Source organism: Bufo bufo, unplaced genomic scaffold (genome assembly GCF_905171765.1).
Source record: "Bufo bufo unplaced genomic scaffold, aBufBuf1.1, whole genome shotgun sequence".
Lineage (NCBI taxonomy): Eukaryota > Metazoa > Chordata > Amphibia > Anura > Bufonidae > Bufo > Bufo bufo.
The window spans coordinates 167380-195368 of NW_024400303.1; the positions used below are offsets into that span (position 1 = coordinate 167380).

The 27989-nt window shown below is 43.0% G+C and overlaps 1 protein-coding gene across 1 annotated transcript in view; it reads right to left on the bottom strand.

The window, feature by feature from the left end:
• The window catches only part of LOC120983872 (stromal cell-derived factor 2-like), a 40584-nt gene extending 16278 nt beyond the window's left edge, over positions 1–24306 (bottom strand). The window contains exons 1-2 of the mRNA XM_040413261.1: positions 24220–24306; positions 17870–18103 (exon numbers count right to left, since the gene is read on the bottom strand). Coding sequence (XP_040269195.1) covers positions 17870–18103; positions 24220–24306 — 321 coding nt within the window. The remainder of the gene's footprint in view (positions 1–17869; positions 18104–24219) is intronic.
• Between the last annotated feature and the right edge of the window lie 3683 nt (positions 24307–27989).

The following is a 27989-nucleotide window of genomic DNA, read 5'->3' on the forward strand; positions in this document are numbered from 1 at the left end:
CTCTAAAGCCCCAGTAGTCCCTGATACAAATCAGTATTTTTTCTTTCTGGTCTGGCCATCCTGTAAGAACAGTAGTTTTTAATGCTTGCAAGACTTCATTTTGAACTTCTGAATTTGTTGTAGGCGCAAATCAGACACTCTTAGATATTCTGCAAAGTTTATCTCTTCCAGTTCCTTAGAAAAGGCATCCTCTGATTGCATCAAGAAAATCTCATAATCTGGGGTGTCCTTGTCCATTGTTTTGTGAGGTAATGCTGCTCTTGATAAGAAGTCTGCAATATACATTTCTGATCCTTTTTTATAAACCACATTAAGGTTGTATTTTTGCAACTGTAGCATCATGCGCTGTAGACGTTTTGGTGCTAGTAGGAGAGGTTTTTAAAAAATGCTCTCTAGTGGCTTATGATCAGTCACAATGTTAATAATATTTTTTCCATGTAAGTACTGATTAAACTTCTGGCATGCATATACAATGGCAAGATATTCCTTTTCAATCTGGGCATATCTTTGTTCTGTTGAAGACAGTGTACGTGATGCAAACGTCACTGGCTGACCTCCTTGCAAAAGTGTTGCTCCAAGACCTTTTTCACTGGCATCACATTGGACTGTTACTTCTTCATTGACATTGTAGTATCTCAAAACTGGATGTTTAGTAACAATATCTTTTATTTGCTTGAGGGCTTCATCATGGCTGGATTGCCAGGCCCACAAGCTGTCTTTGTCTGTCAGTCTGCGTAGTGGTTCACATACATCCGAAAGATGTGGTAAGAATTTTGAAAGGTAGTTTACAAACCCTAGCAGTCTCTGAACTGCTTGTACATTGTCAGGCTTTGGTACCTCTAAAATTGCTCTGACTTTTTCGAGATCAGGACGCAGGCCTTCTGCTGTGAGTAAATGTCCCATGTATGGTACCGAAGATAGCCTCAATCTCAGCTTCTTTTTATTGAATTTTAGGTTCAGCTTTCGTGCTCTCTCTAAGAGTCCAATCAAATTCTTGTCATGATCCTTTGTGGCCTCCTCTGTAGTGTCACCACAGCCATACACCAATATATCATCTGCAATAACTTCCACTCCGGGCAGGTCTTCTACTGCTTCATGTTGTCTACGTTGATATTCTTCTGGTGCAGTAGCAATCCCAAAAGGCATGCGTGGCCATCGGTAACGCTCAAAGGGAGTCCAGAATGTAGTGAGATAACTGCTTTTAGTGTCCAGTTTTACTTGCCAGAAGCCATCCTTAGCATCTAAGACAGAAAATACTTTTGCATTTGTTAAACTTGGCAGGATTTCCTCTATAGTGGGCATTGGATAATGTGAGCGTTTTAGTGCTTTATTTAAGTCTTTGGGATCGATGCATATTCGCAGATTGCCTGGTTTCTTAACAGCAACCATACTACTTATCCATGTCGTAGGTTCTATGACCTTTTTTATCACTCCCAGTGTCTCTAATCTCTCTATATTCGCCTTTAAGTCTGCTTTAAGTGGAGCCAGCACTCTACGTGGTTGGTGTTGAACAGGAGGTATTGCTTCATCTATTTCTAGGTGATACTCTCCAGGTAGACACCCTAGTCCTTTGAAAATGTCTCTATATTCAGTTGTGATCATTTCATAAGAAAAGGGTTAGGTTGTAGTTGTTTGCTGGTCATCATGTATTAATACATTATGTTCTACATTCAGTGTAAGGAGGCCCATTTTCTGACATGTTTCTGCTGAGAGAAGTGGTTTGTGTTTACCTTGGACAACTTGGAATTGCAGTGTATATGTTTTATCTTTATATGTACAATTTAGATTACATTGGCCCATAGGTATCATATAGGTATCATTGTACCATTTTAATTTGAAATTACTCTTCTGTAATGTTGGCTTTCCTTCTTTAACAATTTTGCAATAGTCTTTGTATGTCATAAGGTTGCAGGTGGCCCCACAGTCTAACTGACAGTGTAACCTTTCCCCTGCTTCTCTGTCAATGCTGAGTTCTAGTGGTACAAACCACTGTGACCCTGGACTGCTTACTGCTCCTATTTTATGAATAATAGTGAATACTGATTCTTCTGAGCTGCTGCTCTTGATCTGTGCAGCCATATGTATTCTGGCATGTGCTTTCTGCCTGCATACTCTAGAAAAATGCTTTTGCTTTTTGCATTTACTACAGGTTTCTCCATATGCAGGACAGTGGTCTCTCCCCCAGGGGTGGTTGTTTCCACAGTATCTACATCTGATTGTTTTTACTTTGCTTTCTTTCATGGGCTTTTTATAGGTTTTAGCAGTATAATGTACAGCTTCAGTTTCACTTTTGCTTTTATGCATTGCTTGTATTTGCATTTCTGTAAGTTCATGGCTTCTACACATATCAATGGCTCTCTGTAGGTTCAGGTCTGGTACTCTGAGCATTCGCTTTCTAGCATTAATGTCTTTTGATCCCAGAACTATTCTGTCTCTGATAAGTTCATCATGTAATACTCCAAACTCACATGTAGCGGCTAGCTGCCTCAGTCTAGTCACATACTGATCTATAGTTTCCAATGGGCCTTGGTTTGTGGTATTGAATATGTACCTCTCATAAATGATGTTACGTGAAGGCATAAAATGGCTCTGTAATGCATCCAGAGTTTTCTCTATGTCCTGCTTGTCGGCATCAGAGAGTGAGAGGTGCTGATAAATACGCAGACCGTCTCTCCCCATCACTGAGCGCAGTGTCGCTATCCTTACCTTGGAGTCTTTCTTATCAAGTTCAGTTGCCACCTCATAATCTTCCCACTGGGATTTGAAATATGTCCAGTTAACTGCCAGGTCCCCTTTACAGTCCATGGGAGACGGCACAGGGAAGTTGTTTGCAGCCATTTTCTGTAACACGGTGTGTCTCTTATTAATAAATTACCAGAGAAACTATTCTTGTTGATCTTTTGTTCTGATATTAGGACTTTAGTGGTTTCTACAACACCAAAGCCCTCTCCACTTCTGACACCATGTTTCCTGAGGTGATGTGAGGTAATTCAACAAACTTTATTCAGACACAAACAATATAACAAAGGTTATAAACTGTCATATCTATATAGCCTACAGGTGGCAGTAAACATGTTAACATGTATAACTCCTAACAAAACCCAACACCTTATTCTGCAACTAACTAATGTAAAATTCTCACTCGACACTTATATGTTTTTACTGAACATGCCTCCAACGGTACTAAAGAAACATGTACTCTACTTAGTGCTTCGTATATTGTCGGCAACTAGACGCCTTATAGCTAAATACTGGAAAAGACAAGACATACCGACTCGGCCTGACCTAATCTCCAGTGTTATGGATGTTAGACGAATGGAACACCTAACCGCGCTTTTCAATAACACTACAGACAAATTTCATAAAGTATGGCAGCCGTGGGACACATTCACAGAGATCATTGTGTAGCATTCCTCCCCCCCCCTCTCTACCCTCTTGTGTCTTGTCTTTTGACCATTGTAACTCAATTGTTATATATTACATAAACATATTCGAGGACTGTTCTTGTCCAGTTATATTACTATTGGGTTCAGCCTCTTTGGTTGTAAACTAGCCTGCTCAAATCTACCTTTCTATTGATTGTGGTTTATACCAATATGTGTTGGCAGAAATGGAACTGCTTGGTATGCATTTTTGAAAATTATTTGCAATGTCAAATCTTTCATATATGCTGGTCACTTGGATGTTAACAGATTTCACAAAGAAATGTTTATGTTTCTTATATACCGTATTTTTCGCTTTATAAGACGCACCTGATTATAAGACGCACCTAGGTTTTTGAGGAGGAAAATAAGAAAAAAAATATTTTGAACCAAAAGGTGTGCTTTTGGTGGATTTTGAACTAATGGTCTGGGGATGACACTGTTATGGGGCTCTGTGGATGACGCACTGTTATGGGGGGGATCTATGGATGATGCACTGTTATGGGGGGGATCTATGGATGATGCACTGTTATGGGGGGGAATCTGTGGATGATGCACTGTTATGGGGGGGATCTATGGATGATGCACTGTTATGGCGGATGTATGCTGTGAAACATAGGGCCATGAGGGGGACCAGCATAAGATGCTATATGTGTGTCACCCACACATATAGCATCTTATGCTGGCCCCCCTCATGGTCCTATGTTTCACAGCATTACAGTACTTTATTGTTTGTATGTAAAATATTTCTTTAATCCTGAATTAATCGCTCTCCTTTTGATAAACTAGCTGACACGGATGTATCGCGGGCCGCTATGCTGCACAGTGTGGCCGGCGATACATCAGTCACAGTGCGGGGAGGGAGGAGGGGCTGGAGGCAACTCACAGCGGGGCCCGGTGCAGTCACTGTAGTACACCGGGCCCCGTGCACAGAAGTCTCTTAGTATGTAAAATCTTTCATTAATGCTTTATACCATAAATCGCTCTCCTTTTGATAAACTTTACTAGCCTAATCGCCTGCATCAGTACTCACTATGAATGTAGCGTGCGGTCCCTCCGGCGCATGACTTCATCCTGCTCCTGCTTCATTAATGAAGTTGGAGGAGCGTGACGTCAGTCACACGCCGGCCGGACCGCACGCTACATTCATAGTGAGTACTGATGCAGGCGATTAGGCTAGTAAAGTTTATCAAAAGGAGAGCGATTTATGGTATAAAGCATTAATGAAAGATTTTACATACTAAGAGACTTCTGTGCGCGGGGCCCGGTGTACTACAGTGACTGCACCGGGCCCGCTGTGAGTTGCCTCCAGCCCCTCCTCCCTCCCCGCACTGTGACTGTATCGCCGGCCACACTGTGCAGAATAGCGGCCCGCGATACATCCGTGTCAGCCCTGTAAAAAAAGTCAACCATCGTTTTATAAGACGCACTGTCATTTCCCCCCCACTTTTGGGGGGGGAAAAAGTGCGTCTTATAAAGCGAAAAATACGGTACTTCCTTCAATAAAAAGACAATTATAAAAATAAAAAAAAGTGGTTGTCCGGGTTCAGCTCTGTCATTTTTTTCCCTCTCTGATAATATATATTACAAAGTTTCTTATATTCACCCATAGAAATGATTTATACAGTTTGCTGAAGGTACGGTAACCATTTAAAGCATTCCTTAGTTTTTGTAAAACTTTAGCTGTAGTACCACTTTAAATCATTATCCCATAGACCAGGGGTGCACACAACCTTTTTTGGTCTGAGGGCCGCATTGTCACAACGCTCTATTTCAAGGGGCCGCAAATAAAAATAAATGTTGATGAGCGCTCATTTGCATCAGCCTATTACACAGGCCAATGTAAAGTGATTTGGAAGGAGTGATCGCCATCACAGTCCTTCCTCCTTCATTTAGTTATATTGATTATCGGCAGCACATCCCTGATTACACAAAGATGTGCGGCGCGATTATACCGGCCAGTTATTATGAATGAGCGTTCTTATGAAGAGATTTCCCAGTGAAAATGAATTTCGAACACGTTCCTGCAGCATGGCCCCTTAAATCAAAGTTAAACTTACCTGCTCCCCTACCGGTGCGGTCCTCCGCACTGCCCCTGCTGCATCCATTTTCCGGTACCCGCGCTGTTTTCACCTGGCTGTGCATGGCCATGGTCACATACACCTCTCAAGCCAATGACTGGCTTCAGCAGTGATGTGGCCACAAGCAGCATGTCACCACTGAAGCCAATCATTGACTGGAGAGGCGTATGTGACCATGGCCATGCACTGGCAGGTGTAAACAGCGCGGGAACCGGAAGATGGAGGCAGCGCAAAAGACCAGGGCGGCATGGAGCATGTAAATATAAATCTTTTAATTCAGGGGCAGTGCTGCAGGAACCTGTTAAAAAGTCTTTTTTACAGAAAAAACCCAGTAAAAGTGGCGACATTTCCTTTCATCCTGCCTCCTATTCATAAATCAGAGCTTTCCTTTACTGCAGAGGCTGGCGCTCATTGGTTATTACCACCTCCTGCCCCCCAGTTACAGGCGCCATGTATTAACCAGTAAGCACTTTACCTTACTAGTGGGGAAAGTGCTTATTGGTTACCACTTTAATAACCAGGCCTAAACAGTCAATTTTTTTGTGAGCGCACGTGGTGGTTCAAACATTTGGAACTTTATGTTTTATGTGTCGTGACTACCGAAATAATTTTTGCAACAATTATTTACTTGACACATAGGGCCTTATAATTTATTTTATTTTTTTATTTGGGGGAAAAAAACTGTACAAAACATTTTTTTAAAGTATTTTCAAACTATAGCTCTTTATTCTTTAAATATGAAAAAATTGACACCAAAATAAATTACTCTAATTAGTTCCCTATTTTGTGTCAGTTGTTTTGTTATCTAATAATATGTATGGTTTCACGTGAATAGGGCGATAATGGTGACCGTTTTGGTTGGTGTGGGTGTTTTGTCTTCTATGTATTTTATTATTTTTTTGTGTTTTTAACCTAATTTTTAATATATTTCTGCTACTAAATATATCCCCCAAAAGGTAATAAAAAGACCTTTGGGGGGACACTGACACTTTGTTAATTTTTCACTTTTTCCTTTTATTTGTATTTTATTATATATTTTTTTATAACTGGTTTATTACTTTTTTTTTTTTATACACTGCTCAAAAAAATAAAGGGAACACAAAAATAACACATCCTAGATCTGAATTAATTAAATATTCTTCTGAAATACTTTTTTCTTTACATAGTTGAATGTGCTGACAACAAAATCACACAAAGATTAAAAAATGGAAATCAAATTTTTCAACCCATGGAGGTCTGGATTTGGAGTCACACTCAAAATTAAAGTGGAAAAACACACTACAGGCTGATCCACCTTTGATGTAATGTCCTTAAAACAAGTCAAAATGAGGCTCAGTAGTGTGTGTGGCCTCCACGTGCCTGTATGACCTCCCTACAACGCCTGTGCATGCTCCTGATGAGGTGGCGGACGATCTCCTGAGGGATCTCCTCCCAGACCTGGACTAAAGCATCTGCCAACTCCTGGACAGTCTGTGGTGCAACGTGACGTTGGTGGATAGAGCGTGACATGATGTCCCAGATGTGCTCAATTGGATTCAGGTCTGGGGAACGGGCAGGCCAGTCCATAGCAATAATGCCTTCGTCTTGCAGGAACTGCTGACACACTCCAGCCACATGAGGTCTAGCATTGTCTTGCATTAGGAGGGCCAACCGCACCAGCATATGGTCTCACAAGGGGTCTGAGGATCTCATCTCGGTACCTAATGGCAGTCAGACTACCTCTGGCGAGCACATGGAGGGCTGTGCGGCCCTCCAAAGAAATGCCACCCCACACCATTACTGACCCAATGCCAAACCGATCATGCTGGAGGATGTTGCAGGCAGCAGAACATTCTCCACAGCGTCTCAAGACTCTGTCACGTCTGTCACATGTGCTCAGTGTTAACCTGCTTTCATGTGTGAAGAGCACAGGGCGCCAGTGGCGAATTTGCCAATCTTGGTGTTCTCTGCAAATGCCAAACATCCTGCATGGTGTTGGGCTGTAAGCACAACCCCCACCTGTGGACGTCGGCCCTCATATCACCTTCATGGAGTCTGTTTCTGACCGTTTGAGCAGACACATGCACATTTGTGGCCTGCTGGAGGTCATTTTGCAGGGCTCTGGCAGTGCTCCTCCTGTTCCTCCTTGCACAAAGGCGGAGGTAGCGGTCCTGCTGCTGGGTTGTTGCCCTCCTACGGCCTCCTCCACGTCTCCTGATGTACTGGCCTGTCTCCTGGTAGCGCCTCCATGCTCTGGACACTACGCTGACAGACACAGCAAACCTTCTTGCCACAGCTCGCATTGATGTGCCATCCTGGATAAGCTGCACTACCTGAGCCACTTGTGTGGGTTGTAGACTCCGTCTCATACTACCACTAGAGTGAAAGCACCGCCAGCATTCAAAAGTGACCAAAACATCAGCCAGGAAGCATAGGAACTGAGAAGTGGACTGTGGTCACCACCTGCAGAACCACTCCTTTATTGGGGGTGTCTTGCTAATTGCCTATAATTTCCACCTGTTGTCTATCCCATTTGCACAACAGCATGTGAAATTGATTGTCACTCAGTGTTGCTTCCTAAGTGGACAGTTTGATTTCACAGAAGTGTGATTGACTTGGAGTTACATTGTGTTGTTTAAGTGTTCCCTTTATTTTTTTGAGCAGTGTATATTTTTGCCACATAATACCGTATTTTTCACCCCATAAGACGCACCCCCCCCGCAAAAGTGGGGGAGAAAAGCCCCTGCATCTTATGGGGCGAATACTAATGAAGAGCTTCCATTATGGAAGCGCTCATTAGTACCGGAGGACCGGATCGAATTTTAAAGTTTTCTGTGGCATGGGGGCTCATATGGGAGCTACTAAGAGGCATGGGGGCACATATGGTGGCTGCACATAGGCATGGGGGCTGCTAAGAGGAATGGGGGCTCATATAGGGGCTGATGAGAGGCAATGGGGGCTAATGAGAGGCAATGCAGCTCTTATCTGAGGTCTGATTGGGGGTCATTCACATTGGGGTCTGATCTGAGGTCTTATTAACATTGGGGGTCTGATAGGGGCTGTGAGCTGAGGTCTGATTAATATTGAGGTTCTGACTGCTGGTCTGACCTGAGGGTTAATGAAAAATATTTTTTTCTTATTGTTCTCCTTTAAAAAAATATGGGTATGTCCTCCAAGGGGTCATAAAAAGACTCTTGGGGGACAATGAACTGCCTTACCAAACACGGCAGGTGGCAGTCCGGACATCGTTGGGGCACATCAGTGACATCCCTCTTCACCAATAAGAGAGCCTTTGTGATTTATCCAGCCCCAAGCATGGCCTGCCTTACTGTATCACCCAGGACATAGTACATTTGTTTATCTATTTTTTTATCTATGATGTTATTTACAACTATTATCCTCCTCTAACCGACCCCCTGATGAACCGTGGTGGGGAAATGCGTCGGGGTTAAAATTGACATCATTATTTGTGTGAAATTTCTAACGTGCAGGGTTGTACAGGGCCAGACAGGGCAGGCACGGGGACAGGGAGATCCCACCATCATCCCTGGGCAAAGGGTTAACCTAGGGCGGGTACAGGGAGAGAATCATCCCCAGCACCCATCAAAAGTGCCCTAACCTTCCCCCAAAACCTATACCTATCACTAATGTCACAAGTGCCCTTGTGGAATTTGCACTATTTACATCTTATTAATTTCACGTGTTCACGGTGGTAGCTGGGCGACATCATGTCCTGATATTTTTCGGTCACCCAGTTATCACAGGGTGATGTGTTTTGCTTTTTAATTGAACCATTAAAAGTTAAATTTTAAAGGGTCCAAACCTCTAGGCTAATATTGGGGGACAATGAACACTATTATTTTGCACTTTTTTTTATTTTACTTGTAGTTTATTTTATTTTTTTTAAATGTTTTAAATAGTTTTCTATAATTTTTTTTATTTTTATATACGTATATATTTTTGCAACACAAAATGTCCCCCAATGGATCATAAAAATGTTCTTTTATTTATTTTTTTTAAATAATTTTTTTTTATATATATATTTTTTCCACATAATTTGTCCCCAAGAGGTCACTGAAAGACCTTTAGGAGACAATAGGAGATTTTTTTGCACTAGTTCCACTGTAACTGGTACATCCAAAGGAGCCCAAGTTACAGGGAAACCAACCTGCTTCGTACAAGACAGAGCTGAGCAGGGTCTCCTGACCCTCCAGGCTCTGCTCTCCTCTGCCTAAAGCCGGGTCCATCCTGCATAGTCCACCGCTCACCTATCTGAGGAGAAGGCAGAAGCGCTGATACACTGCTTCTGCCTTCTCCTTGGCTCGCCTACTGTCACGACAGCCGTGAACAGACCTGCTCCTGTTACAGTGCGGGAGCAGAAGCTGTAATGCTGTCTCGTGTGACGCTCATGGCAGAAACATAGCTGATCACACGATCATCTGTGTTTCTGTCCAGGAGGATGGGGGCGGCAAACCTTGGCTCTGGGGGCCGCATGCGGCCCGCCGGCTGTGCACCCCTGCCATAGACAGTCTACAGGTTTTAAAGGACAACTAACCTTTTATATAACTTTTTTTTTTTTTTTTTTTGAACAATAGTTTTTATTAATATTTTCAACAGTAGGTTACAAATGAATGCATTCAGTCACATGTAAAAAGTTATAGTACATGAATAATTAAGGCACTTATAGAAGCTGATAATGCAGTATAGAATTACACATCATAAAGCAATTAGCATAATATTATGAGTAAATTAGGATAAACAGGTACATAGATGCGAGCAAGTATACTGGTATAATAGATAGTTTTACAGTCTAATGAATGCATTGAGGGGGATGTTGCATTTAGCGTCGTCCAGCCAAACTTCCCAATTTTTTAGGAATACAGTCTTAGAATTCCTAGCCGATGCCCATAGGCCCTCATATAAGCAATTATTATCTAGTGTTCTAACAATTCTATTAATGTTAGGTAAGGAACCAGATTTCCAACAAGCTGCAATTTTTAAGCGGGTAACAAATATTAAATGACTAGCAATGGTCCTATAATGATAAGGAAGATCTATAAGGCCTACCGATAGGAGAGCCATTTTAGGAAGTGGCTCTATAGTGTGGCATGCTAGAGTTGAAATGTATTTAAAGACTGTATTCCATAGACATCTTACTGTTGGGCAGTTCCACCACATATGAAGATATGAACCACAAACGTGACCACACCTCCAACAAGCGGGGGAAATCTCAGGAAAAATTTTATTCAAGTAGACAGGAGTTCTATACCATCTGTACATTATTTTTCTTGCTCCTTCCAAGTGATCTGAGCACTTAGAGAGTTTAGAGACAGAGGTAAAAGCTTCATTCCATTCTGCGTCTGAAAGGGCTATACCCAGGTCTTCATTCCACATATCTAAGATATGCTGTAAGGGGTTTATATTTGATTCTTTCAAAAGTTGATATCCTTTAGTAATACCTTTATCTAATCTATGTGACATATTAATCCACTCTGATAAAGAGTGATTATTTGAGATGAAGTGAAAAATCCTTGGGGATTGTAGTAAGTGTCTTATTCTTAGATATTTATAAAAATCTGCATTGGGAATGTTGAACTCTTTATGTAAGTAAGCGAAGTCAACAAGGACATCATTTTTCTTTAGTTGACCAATATCAGTGATGCCCATGGAGATCCAATTATCAATCTTGAGGTCTGGTATTGCCAATTCACAAATTTTCAGAGGGAAAGTAAGTACTGAGGTGGTAACTAATTTTTCTGTTCTGGCAATGGAATACCAAATGTTGTGAATTGCTTTTAGGGTTGATAATGGGGTAGTATTCTTTATACCAAAGGCTGCTGTTGCCGAGAGACGCAAGTTTAAGTCAAAGTTGCCCATTATATTATTTTCCAATGAAACCCATTTTTTTGAGGTGTCATTTTTGATTAGATATCTCATTTGGTCAAGTATGGAGGATGCATAGTAATGTTTAATAGAAGGGACATTAAGGCCTCCTGTTTTAAGTGATTTATTAAGGATAATTCCTTTGACTCTAGGTTTAAATTTCCCCCAGATGTGTTTATTGATTAAGGCCTGAAGTTTTGTGATATAACCTTTGGGAATAGTAATTGGAATATTGCGGAACAAATAGATGATTTTGGGTAGGATTACCATTTTTATTGCAGCAATTCTTCCTAGCCAGGAAAGTGAATCTGTTCTTAGATTATTTAAGGAGTCGTTAATTTTATTGTATAAAGGCCAAAAATTTACTTTAAATAATTTGCTAGTAGGGAAGGTAAGCTGGATGCCTAAGTATGTCAGTGATTCCTCAGCCCAGGGGTATTTATACAAGTTGGAGATTGAGCGTTTGGTAGATTGAGAAAGACCCATATCAAGGATTTGAGATTTATTGATATTGACTTTGTAGAAGGACGCTTTGCCAAAATTGGATATAATATCATTAATTGCGCTTAAAGCAGTTGTTGGATTTGATGTCAGTATTAGTACATCGTCAGCAAAAAGGCCAATGCGGTGGTCTGAGTTACCCACTGTTAACCCCTTAATGAGAGATGAGGATCTAATGTGCTCCGCAAAGGGTTCCATTGCCAGGGCGAATATCAAGGGTGACATAGGACATCCTTGTCTGGTTCCATTCTTTATATTGAATGGAGTAGACAAAAAACTAGATGAGTATATAGATGCGGTTGGGTTAGAATATAGTGCCATTACTGCAGATAAAAAGAAATCCCTAAATCCGAACTTTTCCAAAGTAGCCTGGATGTATTTCCAATGTATTCTATCGAACGCCTTCTCCGCGTCCAAGGAAAGGAGCAGAGAAGGCGTTCGGGAGGAATATGCTACATCTAGAAGATCTATAAATCTCCTAGTACCATCTGAGGATTGTCTGTTGGGAACAAACCCAATTTGATCATTGACTATAAGGGAAGGCAAAATGCTGGATAATCTCTTTGCTAAAATTTTTGCAAAAATCTTTACATCAGAGTTTAATAGTGATATTGGTCTGAAGTTAGCCGGTTTATCAGCAGGTTTACCAGGTTTTGGGAGGGTTATTATCATTGCATTTAACATGTCTTTGGGGATTGAATTTTGCTCTGCTATCAAATTGAAGGATCTGTTCAGGAAGGGGCTTAGAATGTGGGAGAAATTTTTATAGTATTCGTTTGTGAGTCCATCAGGACCTGGGGACTTATTGTTTTTGAGGGATTGGATTGTTTCAGTTATTTCTAGATGTGTGATTTTAGCGTTAAGGGCTTGGTTTTGGGATGAGGATATGGACGGAAGAGAAATATCTTTGAGAAAGTCATTAATATATTCAGGCGTTGGTTGGACTGTGTCAGCTGATTTTTCCAAATTATATAGGTTTTCATAGTATTTTGCAAATTCTTCTGCTATGTGTTTGGGGTTATACACTTTTTGGTTCTGGCTGTTGTATAAGAAGGGGATTCTTGATTTGGCTTCTCTTTTTTTAATTCTGTTCGCTAAGATTTTTGATGCTTTGTTGCCTTGAGAGTAATGGTCTGATTTTAATTTTCGAAGGTGGAATTCGTGTTTTTCATGAAGGTGAAGGTATAAATGATGTCTAGCAGTTTTTAGTTTGTTAATGATTTTTGGATCCAGAGACATCTTAGAGGAATTTTCTAGAACATTAATGTCCGCTAGTAATTTATCTAAGATTTCCCTTCTTTTTTTCTTTTGAATAGCTGCATGTTTTAGCAATACACCTCTTATAAATGCCTTGTGCGCACTCCATATTGTAATATCTGATACCAGATTATTGTCATTCATCTTAAAATATTCCTTTAATGAGAATTCTACGTCTGTGCGTATAGAGCCACTTTGGAGTAAAGAATTGTTAAGTCTCCACGGGGAGTATATTTTATTGCTATATGTGTCATCTAGTGTAAGGGAGATGAATGCATGGTCAGACCACGTTATATTAGAAATCGTTACCTCTATTACTTTTTGAAGTAGCCATTTATCTGAGAGAAAGAGGTCTATTCTAGAATAAGTGTTATGTGGGTGTGAGAAAAAAGTAAAATCTTTTTCATTGGCATGGTGTACCCTCCAGATATCTAGGAGTCCTTCCTGAAATATGAAATCTCTGAGTTGTGAGTTTTTGGGAGACAAGATAGGGGAAGGGAGTCTGTCCATTGAGGAGTCAGGGCACATATTAAAATCACCGCAGATCAGTAAGGATCCTTTCTTAGAATCCTGAGCTAATTTGATGATGCGTTTGATAAAATTTATCTGATCCGCATTAGGGGCATACAGGTTAACTATTGTGTATCTAGTATTGTTTATGTCACATATTATGATAATATATCTACCTTCTTCATCTATTATTGTGTCATGACAATGGAAAGCAACAGAGTTCTTGAAACCTATAATCACACCTTTTCTTTTTTTTGAGGCTGGAGAGAAGAAAATATGCGGAAAGGAGGGATGAGAAAATCTGTATGAGTCTTCCTCATTAAGATGGGATTCCTGAATACAGATGATATCAGCTCTCTGTTTCCTCACCTCAGTCCAACAAGTTGAACGCTTAAAGGGATTATTGAGACCATTAACATTTGCAGAAAATATTTTTATGCCTTTATTGGCCATCTTGAACTCTAAGAAAGCATGCTAGAGTTCCTAATCTGAATTGATTAACCAGTAATGTGTGAATAACATAGTAAAGTACCCAAGTGTTACCGTGTTTTGATTGTGGGGGTCGTAGCATTGTACCTTTAGGTTCGGATATTTGAGGATGAAGGTATAGACCCTTTTTATGTAACCTTGTAAAACAATAAATTAAAACATAAAAAATAAGGTAAATATTAAATAACAATAACATAACAATGGTCTAACAATGACCACAAATTGTGATGTATCTCACTTAGTATAGGAGACGTTAGGTAAACAGTGGATTAGAGAATGTGAACACAGAGATGGAATATGTGTTCTGGGAGGTAGAGCAACGGGTGTGGAGCCCCGTTGAAATAGTATAGCATGAAAGTATACTTAATATAATATGGATATTGTCCAGGATAGAACTCATGGAGGATTTCTTCCTACTTTGGACCATTCTGGAGTCAGGTTCAGTTGGCTTCTGTCCGAGGCAGGCCTGTAAGGTGAAGAGTTCATTACTTTGTCTTTGTCTTTGTCTTTGGCGCCCTCTAGTGGCACAGTGATGTTCCATTTGGCAAAGGCATTTGACGCTTCCTGAGGAGAGACTAGTACAATTGATGAGTTTTGATATCTTACAATCAGCTTAACAGGGAAGCCCCATTTATAAGGAATATTGTTATCCCTTAGTGCTTTGGTGTACGGTTGAAATTCACGTCTTCTACTCAGCGTTGCTGGTGAGAGGTCTGTGAATAGGAGAACATTGCAAAATCTTTCAGGAATGTCTGGTCTCTTTTTTTGGGCTTCTCTCATCAGGGAATCCTTTAGGTGATAGAAATGGATTCTAGCTAAAACGTCTCTGGGAATAGAGGCTGATAAGGCTTTGGGTTTAGGAACCCGGTGAACACGGTCTATGATTAGCTCTGACCCTGGGGTGTCTGGTAAATATGACATTATAAGATCCGCAATAAAATCTTGTAATTGAGAGTCCAGAACGCTTTCAGGAATGCTTCTGAATCTTATGTTGTTTCTTCTGGAGCGATCCTCCAGATCAGCAATTTTAAGTTTCATGGTGGCTATGTCATCTTCAACCGCATTATGATTATCTACTAGCGAGTTATGTGCAGTGACAAATTCCTCCATTTTTTCTTCCAAATGTGCTGTTCTATCCCCTATGGCGACTATGTCTGCATGAATAACAGAGATTGTTTCTTTAAAGTCACCATGTATGGATCTTTTTAGATCTGCCAGCATGTCCTGCATTGTGGTAACTGTTAGTCCAGGATCTATGCCTGGTGAAGCAGGGTAAGTATTAAGGGGAGGACTGTATGGCTGTTGCTCACTCACCCTTTTTTGTTTTTTAGGTTCCTGTGGTGGTGGAGAACCGGATCCTGCTGAGGAGGGAGATCCAGAAGATCGCTGGATGGGTGCCGCTGCTGGAGATGTACAGGGCTCTCCCTCTGTGTGGCGGGAACCGGCGCCATCTTGAGAAGTCCCAGGAGCTGGGTGAAAAAACGCCGTCATCTTCTGAGGCTGTGAACCCTTCTTCCGTCCCCTGGTCATCATCGGCAGGGCTGCTGTATCGAGGGCTGTCCTGGGGTAGGTAAGTATGAGATATATTTGCTGTAGTTGTGCCGCTTTGAGCCGTTATCGAGGCTCCACAACCGGAGCTCACACACTATGCGTCCTCTCCTCTCGGCATCCGGCCACGCCCCCATAACTTTTTTAAACAATTCTAAATAGCATATCATTAATTTCTGTAATACAATTTATTTTCTTTACTGTTTTATGATAAAATAGGCCTCCGAAATTTAGGCTGCTATAGCTCTTTCAAATCTGTACACTGCTGACATGTATGCCGTGTATGGAGTCCACAAAACTGCATGCACAGTGAGCTCTGTACTGGCAGGAGTGCACATAGCTGCTCTGCCTGTGTCTGATCCTCACAGCTAAAACCTGGCATAACATATAGGCCTCATGCACACGACCGTTCCGTTTTTTGCTGTACGCAAAACACGGAAGCCGCCCGTGTGCCTTCCGCAATTTGCGGAACGGAACAGGCGGCCCATTGTAAAAATGCCTATTCTTGTCTGCAAAACAGACACGAATAGAACATGTTATATTTTTTTGCGTGGCCACGGAACGGAGCAACGGATGCGGACAGCACACAGAGTGCTGTCCGCATCTTTGGCGGCCCCATTGCAGTGAATGGATCCGCACCCAAGCCGCAAATACTGCGGCTTGGATGCGGACCAAAACAACGGTTGTGTGCATGAGGCATAAGGTGCAGGTGTCCCGGAACCATGTACTAAGCAGTGCTTTTAGCCGAGTGGACCGGGCACAGGCAGGGGCTCTGCATAGAACACTGCTGCTCCTGCCTGAGCCCGCTCTGCTCAGCTAAAGCCTGGTATAGCACATCGATTCAGGAGACCTCGCACCTACGAGCTATGCCAGGCTTTAGCGGAGCAGAGCGGGCACAGGCAGAAGTAGCAATGTGTACCCCTATGCCTGCAGTTACAGAGGAAGCTGTACATCGCGTATACATGTCAGCAATGTACAGATTCCGGAGCGCTATAGACACTCTGAACTTTAGGGGCCAATTTGGTCATTAAAAGAGTGAAATAAACACAGTATCATATTTTTCGAACTATAAGACGAAAAAAAGTGGGGGAAAATGGCAGTGTTTCTTATAGTCCAAATGATAATGAACACTTCCATTATGGATGCAAAGGGCACAGGGATCTATAAGGGAAGCGCAGCATTGGCTTTACTCACCACTCCTCTGCACTGTGTCCTGACTGCTTACAGCAGGCGCACACTATAACCTGATGCTGTGTGATGTCACGTCATAGTGCAGCACTGGGCTTGGAAGACGACTAGGGAGCGGCGAGTGCAGGACGAGGCTCCGGTCTGGAGCAGAAGAGGTAAGTTTTGCTTGTTTTTGGTCTGATGGTGCTTGGGGGTTTGATCTGAAGAGGAATGGGGGTCTAATACAGAGGTCGGAGGAATAATGGAAAATATATTATAGCCCGAAAAATATGGTATATTACAGAAGTGCCCTCCGCACTCTCTGAGGGATACATGCGGCAGCCAATGGCTGCACAAATCTGCTGATTATCCATCAATTTTACCCGCAAAATTCTGTGGTCAATGGCTGTTACATATGAGCAGTGTTTTGGCTGCACGCAGATGTCGCACTGTGGTTTACATCCGAAAATTATGTTTATGTGACTGAGAAGTTTTGTGAACATTGAAAGGAGATTACAGGAAGGTGAGGAAGAAGATACGTTCCCCAGATAAACAGTACGATCTTTTCCAAGATTTTAGGAGTGCTCTTGGATTTTTCAATACTACATTCTTGGGAGCCACATCTGTGATTAAATATCACACTAATATTACTTGCTTTGGGACCAATATGAAAAATTAAATTTAAGGTGATCGGAACTAGATTTGTTTTTTCTTTTCCTGTGTAAAAATCCATGTTTGTCTGCCGCCCACTGCTTTGTTGCAACTCCCTGGCTCTATTCACTGGACTTCTGGTCCCTGTCTGTCCAATTTCCGCATGGATCGTGTCACGTGCTCCATTGCAGCCAATGATTGGCCTCAGCGGTAATGTGTCCCCAAGATGCACATCATGTGACAGGACATGCTTCTTTGGGACATGACACCGCTGAGGCCAGTCACTGGCTGCAGTGGAGCACATGACCTAATCCGTGCAGAAGCTGACAGAAAAATGGAAAAAAATTAATTTATATAATTTTTTGTAATCATGGAACCCACCTGGTTTCCTGATAATGGAGATTTGAAGTGATGGCTGTGTAGATTTCGTCCTGTATTGACATGTGTTAGACGGATAGAGTGTCCACATTTAACCAATGTTCCTCTTTCACAAACAGTCGACGTCTTCCCACGGATTCGCCAGTAACTGTTACCATCGTCTGCGGCCGTAACTCCAGTCACCGACTGCTGCCCACTGCCTGGGGTGAGGAGATAAGGAACAATCACTTTGGACACCTAAAGCTTTTAGATGTAGAATAAAAAGGAGACAAAAACTGCGCCAGAAATGCGTTTCATGTGGTTCGGGCGTCGGAGGAATCTTTACTTGTTAGTTAGTTCAAGGTTCCTTACGTTGAGTCAGGGGTGATGTCAATTACCGTCTCTGCGGTTATGTCCGTAACTATGCGTGTTGATCAGCTGATATTTCCGATATGATGAGGTGTCTTTTTCAATATAAGGATCCCAACCGCTATACGCGTTTCAAAGTCTCTGACCTCTTCCTCAGTAGCTACGGTAATTGACATCACCCCTGACTCAACGTAAGGAACCTTGAACTAACTAACCAGTAAAGATTCCTCCGACGCCCGAACCACATGGAACGCTAGTAAGACGCAGGACGCCAGCTACACGTGGGGCGCACAGTAATAAGTTGTGAGCAGGTTCCAACTACCACGGGCTGATACGTACAAGCCGGACTTCAAATAGTGAGTACAATTGAACATTTACACTCACGGATATACCGCATAAGACTGTGAACTGTTCTTACCAATAATATAATATACGATTGAGACTCTGAAGCGCTAGGAACATAGGTTCAGCGTTTATAAGGACACATGAGAATTTTTATATACATTTTTAAATATGTTTTAGAGATATTGGATATATATCTGAAGTCATCAATTCCAACAAACCGCGATATTTCACAACAGACCGAGATATTTTGTATTTTATATATTTTATATACTGTCTATTTCTATTCTATTTATTGTAGGTATGTTATATTGTTATGAATTAATGACTATCTAATAAATAAGTTACAATAAATCAGACCTGATGTATAGCAACAGATATTGAGTGCCCACTATAAAACATATTTATCATTCTTAACCCCCTATTGTGGTCAGGGTGAACCACACTTTAGTTAGAGCACCTACCCTAGCAATCAGAAGGGTGAGCCACTATAAATCTATACTATTTATCTAGCTTTCCATGTATGACTGTGAATATAGAGATAGCGGGCATAGTTTCTTATTTTTTGGAGGATTTAAACGGAAGTATAAAAAGGTATACAAATGCATACCTACCAAGTGTATGCCAACAGTACAGTTTTGGCATACGTTTGGCTGTTAGTCTATGGGCACCTCTGCATAAACACATCCTTGGGCTCATGCACACGACCTTGCCCATATTGTGGCCCGCAAATAGTGGGTCCACAATATATGGGCACCGGCCGTGTGAAGATACAGTGAGATGCAGGATGGAGGCACGGATCAGAAGCCCACGGAAACACTGTGCAGTGCTTCCGTAGGTTTTCTGTCCGCGCCTCTACACTGCAAAAAAGTGAATAGGTGCGCATCCGCAGATGGCGGGCACATGGTGCCGTCTGCAGCACAGGCATGGCCGGCAGGCGGTTGTATGCATGCAGGGCCGGTACAAGGCAGGGGCCGAAGGAGCGGGTGCCCTGGGCGCTACCATTTGCGGACAGGAGGGGGGCGCAGGTGAAGTGCCAGCAGTGTACAGCTTCACTGTACCACATTAGCCAAGCGCCACTTGCTGTGCTTGCTGTGCTGAGTGCGCTCCTGCACCCGCCTACACCGTCCACACCAGCCATGTCAGCGCTGCTCCTTCTCTCCCCCTATGAATTTTGTGCCGACTGCGCTCCTGGATCGGGCTCCCTTTCCTCCTCTGCGTTTCCTCGCCCCCCCCCCCCCCCATGGAGGATTCATTTGGTTGATACCACCGGCGTGCGCCGTGTGACGTCACGCGGCTCACGCCGGAGGCGAGGTGTGAGGTGAGAGAGGGAGGACTCGCGCAGCCTACAGGGAGCTGTGTCGGCGCGTGAAGAACAAGCCACGAGGAGCCTGCCTTCACTAGCTGCTACTCACACACAGACTGTAAAAAGTAAGAAAATAATGTAATACAAATAACAAACTAATTTTTTTCTTAAAAACGGGGGGGGGGGGGGGGGGCGCAGTTTGCCATCTTCGCCCTGGGCACCAAATGGCCTTGTCCCAGCCCTGTATGCATGAGCCCTTAGTGACAGGTATTTGGGCAAACAAATGTTTGGCATGTCTGGGAGCAGCTTATTCCCCTCTTCCATATGAAGTAAACATGTGTTATGGAATATAATGGACACTTGCTTGTCACTTACAAAATAGTGTCTGTCCGAGAGACAACCCCCAGTATGCATTCTATGATTGAAACTATTTGCAGCAAAGACTTGAAACTGTCAGGAATTCTATCATACATATGCCTTAGGCTTCTTTTACACTACCGTATGGCTATTTGCGGTCCGTTTTTCACGGATCCGTTGTTCCGTTTATTGTTTCCGTTGTGTTTCCGTTTCAGTTCAGTTTTTCTGTTCCGTTTTTCCGTATGGCATATACAGTATACAGTAATTACATAGAGCTAATTAGGCTGGGCATAACATTTTCAATAGATGGTTCCGCAAAAAACTGAACGGATACGGAAGACATACGGATGCATTTCCGTATGCATTCTGTTTTTTTTGCGGACCCATTGACTTTAATAGAGCCACGGAACATGATTTGCGGACAAATATAGGACATGTTCTATCTTTGCACGGAACGGAGATACGGAAACACTGAAACGGAATGTATACGGAGTACATTCCGTTTTTTTTGCGGACCCATTGAATTGAATGGTTCCGTATACGGACCGTATACGGAACGTAAAAAACGGCCCGCAAAACGGAAAAAAAACCGTAGTGTGAAAGAGGCCTTAAACTTATTTCCTGTTTACATTCCTTCTTGCTAAAAGACCAATCATGTGAGCCCACTCCTCCCACTAATATGGAAGGTATATAATGTGAAGCCCCCACCTAATAAATTAGAGTTATGCTTTGACCTTATCTAGAGTGTCAGTGTTATTTCTCTCGCCATGCATGCACGTATCTATTTATCTAATTTGGAGCAGTGTATCAACCTACCTGACCATTGATCAGAACCAGAACATTTTGGCGCCCGACGTGTGGGGCTCGAAGGTTGGACCCCCCTGATCTCCGTACCCCCGGAGAACAGACATAGTAGGGGCGCACCACCGGACACCGGGATCGCTACCCGTGATATGAGGTAAGAAAACTGAGTAATCTTGCCTATACTGTGTCCCCTGGTGTAGCCTCTTGTCATCTGTCTGAGGAAGGGGTGCGGTAGCAGTTGGGGTGCCTTTGAGGGCACGCAAGTAAGAACCCCACAGTAATTAATGAGATTTTGATACACTGTGTTTTATGTGTTGCGTTGCTCTGATTTCGTTATGACCTTGAGCACCTGTGTATAAACTACCGAGTTACAAGGAAGCCTACCTTATTAGCCTACATCGCGGTACAGCCAGAGGCATCCTCCTTTGCGCTTCAAGCTTTCAGGAATATCTGTCCTGCTCAATCTATCTCCTACAGTTCCTGGCCGAATTGGGCTGCAAAGTATCTCAAACCAAACTCCAATTGTGTTTACCCAAGGTAGTCTTTCTTGGACACTGTATTGCCCAAGGTAGTAAACTGCCGACCCTGGTTCCGCAATGCCTCAGTACTGATGCAGCCCTTATATTACTGTATTCCCCGAAATGCAACCTCTCCGTTCCAGTTAACATGGGAGACAAATGAGTCCTTTGACAAGTTGAAGACAGCAATTGCAACCGCTCCGGTCCTTGGGATTCCTAACTACAGCCTTCCCTTCAGGCTATATGTCATCAAGGTCACGCTACTGGAGTTCTTACCCAAACTCACCAAACACCTCACTGCACAACGCCACCTCCGGCTGCAGTGTAGTCTGTCCCTGCCAGATAATGTCACCATTCAGAAATGTCACATACTTAACCCTGCTACACTCCTTCCTCTTCCAAGGGGGGAGTATACTAGAGATTCAGGAGATGCTTCTGAAGATTTTATTGATCTGCATGCTGAAGAAGATCTTCAGGAGGAAGAATTTTGGACCTCAAATGACTCTCTTTGCCAGGAACAGGATCATGATTGCATCACAATGATGGAAGCTGAAGTAGGGACACCACCATCGGTCCAAGACACTCCTCTGACAAACCCTTCTTTGTCGACGGCTCAAGGTACGTCGATGACAAAGGGAAATCCCATACAGGCATGGTAGTCACTAGTGAGCATGAAGTGCTGTGTGCAAAACAATTGCGCCCAGACCAGTCAGCACAGGAGGCTGAACTCATTGCCCTCACCGAAGCCTTCCCTTATGGCAAAAGATTCCACCGCTAATATCTACATGGATTCCAGATATGCCTTTGGAGTGGTTCATTACTTTGGACTAATATGGAAGGCATGGGATTAGATCACAGCCGCAGGAACCCCAATCAAAAATGCCTCAGCAGTAGCGGCTCTAATGGCAGCAGTACTCCTGCCCACGCAAGTGGCAGTGATCAAGGTAAAGGCCCATACACATACCTGAGGCCAGAGGAAATGCCCTAGCTGATCAAACCGCGAAGAGAGCAGCAATAGAAGAGGAAGGATCCCAGACAGAACAGATGCTGACAGTACAAGAAGATCTGGAGCAAGAGGAAGTCACATGGGACCTACTGAAACAAATGTAGAAACAGGCCACTCCCAGGGAAAAGGAAACCTGGTTGAAAGAGTCAGCCCTCGAAGACTAATCTGGACTCAGGGAAAGAGAGTATGCCTACCCAGAACTCTCTATACCCTAATAGCCTCAATAGCTCAAGGACCCACCCACCAATCCAAAACCATCATGAAAGAGCTAATTGATAAAATATGGGTGGCCCCAGGGATCACCCCCGTCCTGGTGAGACATACTCAAGCGTGCCCCATCTGCGCAGAGTGTAATCCAGGTAGAACCGAGCCCAAAGGCCTTATATCTTTTTCAGAGGATACAAATCGACCATATCCAGATACCAATGTGCCAAGGGTTTCAATATGTGCTGGTAGTGATAGACTTGTTTTCTGGGTGGCCAGAAGCCTACCCCGTCCGAAATCAGACAGCAACTACTACTGCTAAAAAACTGATGCAGGAGCTTGTCTGTAGGTTCGGAGTACCTGAGGTCATTGATAGTGTTCAGGGCGCAGCATTCACTGCCAGATTAGCCCAAGAAGTCTGGGAAATGGTAGGGTCGCACCTGGCGTATAACACCCCCTACAGGCCCCAAAGCAGCGGCAAAGTTGAAATATTGAACGGGGTGTTGAAGTAAAAAATGTTGAAGATGACCAGGGAGACAGGGCTCAATTGGGTTCAGTGCTTGCCTATAGCACTCTTTTAAGTTAGGCACACACCAAGGCCTCCACACAAACTGACACCATACAAGATCCTATTTGGGACAGGGCCAAGGATGGGACAGTATTTCCTGCAAAAGTTGCAAATGCATTATGAATATGTTGCCAAATATGTGATAGCTCTGAGTAAACAATTGTCTAACATACATGCACAAGTTTTCTCTTCCATTCCAGATCCTAACTCCCTAGAAGGAAGCCACACTCTGAAACCCGGAGAGTGGGTGGTGGTCAAAAAGCATATCAGAAGCACCCTCGAACCACGATATGAGGGACCTTACCAGGTGCTGCTGACCACCCCAACTTCTGTAAAACTCGAGGGGAGACCTAACTGGATCCACGCATCACATTGAAAAGGAATACGAGTGCCAGCTCCAGATATCAAGGGAAACACCGCTGAATCTGCATGATGCCTGTTGCAAGTTATCGCTCTGCTACTTTTTGTCTACACCTACACGGTCACATATACACAGAATCTTCCAAAGACAGGAGGACAAGTGGCCATCACCCAACAAAAATAGAAGGATGGCTACATATTGACCACTTTCTGGTTTAATTCCTCCAGCACTCACGTGGCTACCTTCAAATTCGATTACTGCAGTCTAGTATTGTGCCCAATGCCAGTATGGCAATGTAGCATATACCAAACGGGCAGCCATAGATCTACATACATCTGTGTCACTGATAACTAGTATGGGGAACAGTGTAACTCATGGGGAGCAGTTAGGTGGAACACGGGTGACCCATGGGGATACAGACCTCAGAGTGCCCGAGACAAAAAAGACAAAATAGGTAAATCCTTGCTTACCCGCATGACGCTGTTTAAGAGTGGAAGATGCCACCCAAGTGGACAAACAGGCTCCAACATGCCACTTACCCTCACAATAGAAAACCCCAGCCCCAATGAGGCAGGGACATACCTTATAGGCACCTGGATGGGGGCAACTGCTGGGGACATGGGCATGTTCCACCTCAAAGACCTACATAATCTCACAAAGATAGAGAAGGGTCCATCCAAACCCTACACTACCTCCCTTAGGCAGATGACAGTAATAGCAGACCCCACCTTTGAAGATACTATGGCCGCCAATACAGGATTTTCTGACACTAACCTGTGGTTAGAATGGATGAAATACAATGCTGACACACACAATAAGACGAACTGTTACATATGCAAGGGGGGGGGGGGCACGCCCACACCTAGGCACAGTGCCCTTGCATCTGCCTCCTGAGACTGAAAGCTGCTTCCTCAGCCTATACACCAACACTAGTGTGAATGACTCTGCCTGTGAAAAGTGGAAGAGAAAATACCCCCTGGTAGTAAAAAACCCCAAACCAGGTGAAGGCATAACCATATATCCCGGTAACTACACCTGTTACTTTAACCGTGGCAGTCAGAAATTCTTGGGCAACTTCACAAAGGGGTACTGCTTATCCTACAGCAACCTGTCCACTGAAACACATAATCAGAGGGTATCTTTGGGGGACATCTATTGGATCTGTGGAGACGGAAAAATAAGAACTAGGTTAGAAGGCAATTGGTCCAGTGAATGCGCCCTAGCAAAAGCCATAATGCCCCTTCACATACTAGAAGATGACCCCACCGTTAGAGGGTATACTCAAAAAACCTATTTAGGGAGGTCAAAAAGGGAGGCCTCCCCACAGGGGAGCTTTGACCCACATGTGTATAGACGCAATAGGAGTCCCAAGGGGGGTCCCCAACGAGTTTAAGGCCAGAGATCAGGTGGCAGCTGGATTTGAATCCCTACTCCCAATAGTGACAATCAACAAGAACGTCAACTGGATAAACTACATATATTATAATCAGCAAAGATTTGTAAACTACACCTGTGATGCCCTAAAAGGAATTGCAGAACAGTTAGAGGCTACTTCAGATGTGGCCTTTCAGAACAGGATGGCCCTTGATATGATCCTAGCTGAGACTGGGGGAGTTTGTAAAATGATTGGGGAAACTTGCTGCACCTACATCCCAGATAACACTGGCCCCAAAGGGAAGGTAACTGAAGCAATAACCTCTCAGAGGAATTAAAACGCAACTCAGGGATAACAGACCCATGGGATGAGTACTTTGGAAGGTTCAAAAACTGGAAATCCTTCCTCACCCAGATAGGTATGGTGATAGTCTTGATGCTAGTATTAATGTCAGTAGTGTTATGTTGCATTGTACCCTGTGTCTGAAAAATATGTGAAAATATTGTGACCTCAACTACTGAACAGCCTATCATGCTGCTATATGGTGAAGAAGAAATGGAAACCAAAAAATTCAACACAGTTCCCCCACCAATTACGATGTCGTACCGAGATAGGGAAAGATGAATCCCAGGGTACTATCATAAGTCCGATTAACCGGGAGTCTGACCAAAAGGGGTAGGTTGTCGCCACTGTGGGTGAAGAGGATTGCGAATGGTATTCCCAAGGGTTCACTAGGCAGGGAAAGTTCTACAATCAAGAATCCAAGGGGGGACTGTTGTGGAATATAATTGACACTTGCTTGTCACTTACAAAATGGTGTCTGTCCGAGAGACAACCCCCAGTATGCATTCTATGATTGAAACTATTTGCAGCTAAGACTTGAAATGGTCAGGAATTCCTCTGAGTCTAGCAAATAGCATTTATCATGTAGAGAAAGTTACTACAAGGCACTTACTAATGTATTGTGAATGTCCAAATTCCCTCCTTTGCTGGCCGGATTCATTTTTTCTTCACATTATACACTACTCGAATCCAGTGGTTACAACCACCCTGCAATCTAGCAGTGGTGGTCGTGCTTGCACACTATAGGAAAATGCTCCAGCCTATTGCACTAACAAATCCTCCTGAATTATTTTAAAGCAGTGTATAAGTCCATATGTCCCCCAGTGTGTGGTGGAGGAAAGCTTTGCTTTAGTGGGCCCCAAATAAATGGAGTACTCCGTACTTCTGGAACCCTTAATCTGGCCCTACCTCCATATGAAATGGCATTTGCCGGCTCCATCCTGATCCGGAAACCATTCTTCTACTGAACATCTTATGTCCCGCACTCTCCTTTGATATACTTTCAAGTGTGAAAAAATATCATGTAAAACAGGCGGCTGGTCAATGATTCTGCTCCACTCAAATGAGTTCAAAACTTAGTGGAGGACTAAGGAGCATACTGAACCAATGAGGATATGGAGTAATTTGAAACATAGCTTTTACTAGTTCCAAAAATAAAATAAATGAGGCTCAAACGATTAACCATAAATTGGTAATAAGGAAAAAATGTAAATCTTACCATCCTGGATCTTTCTGTCCGTAAATAATAATATCTTGGCGGGACGCTGTGATTGTTACATAGGGAAAATAAGTATCTTACCCTTAAAAAACACTGTGTAAGTAGGGAAGGGGCTATATGTCCCTGCCTCACAAACACAGAGCACCCGCCCCATGGGAATAAAGTGAGGGCTTTTTAGGGATACGGCCACTGAAGGGACAGATTCCGGACGAGGTCACCCCTATCGGAGCGGGTGCTCTGTGTTTGTGACGCAAGATTTGCAGGATAATTACTACCCCTTTGGACTTGGAAAGAAAGAATCAGCAACACACGCCAGAGGTGGTAAGAATTTATTTTTTTTCCTTATCACCAATTTATGGTTAATCGTTTGAGCCTCATTTATTTTATTTTTGGAACTAATAAAAGATATGTTTTAAATTACTCCATATCCTCATTGGTTCAGTATATTGTATGGTTTTGAGGAGATTTTGCTGTTGTAATACTTACCAGCTTGAGTGATAACATGAAGACTAAGGAGCAGCATAGCACTGGCAGGGCCGGATTTGCATTAAAAAATCAACTCTGGCACAAAAAAAAAAAAAAAAATACCAGCCCTTGTCCCCCTCCCCCAAGATATAGTGTAAAAATAAATGCCTACAACCTCAATCTCTGGCTTTATATTAGGAGTAATTTGGATAGGAGAGCGTCAGGGGTGGATTGACCATAGACCTTACAGGGAAATTTCCTGGTGGACCGATGCCCAGAGGGCCAGCCATTGGAAGTTTTTGGGGATGCATTTTGTGCTTCTGGCAGTATTTTGTGATGGACTGTGGTATTTGGCTCTGTTGGGGTGATGGTCCTGCCTATTAACTAGTGAGGAGCCTGAGGACCAATCAGATTCAAGCATATGTGATGATATCACAGAAGCTAGTGACATCACCAAGTTCTGAGTCTAGGAAAACCACTGGCTGACTTTACCTTGGCCAAATTAACTGTGAATACACAGAGAGACAGATTGGCTTTTGCTTTTGCTGAGCAAATCTTTTCTTTGCATCATGGAGATCAAGGGTTTGGCATTCTTGCCTATCTTCTTGTCCATATGGATGCTATTAGGTCTCTGTTCCACGACCACCATTACTGTCATCTTAGGCCATTCAAAATATCCATACATCAGGTAAGAGGGGACGGGGGCCAGATTCCTGACTGTGTAGTATAATTATTAGTATTACTGCGGTTTCATTCCTGGGAGGGTATTATTACATTAGAATTACTATTAGTGGATTATTAATAAGCTCCATCTTATTGTTCATGTGGGAAATATCACAATGACTATAAGTCTATAGAACATCAATGTGTCCACTATAAATGTCATAATAATAATAATGGTGGTGATG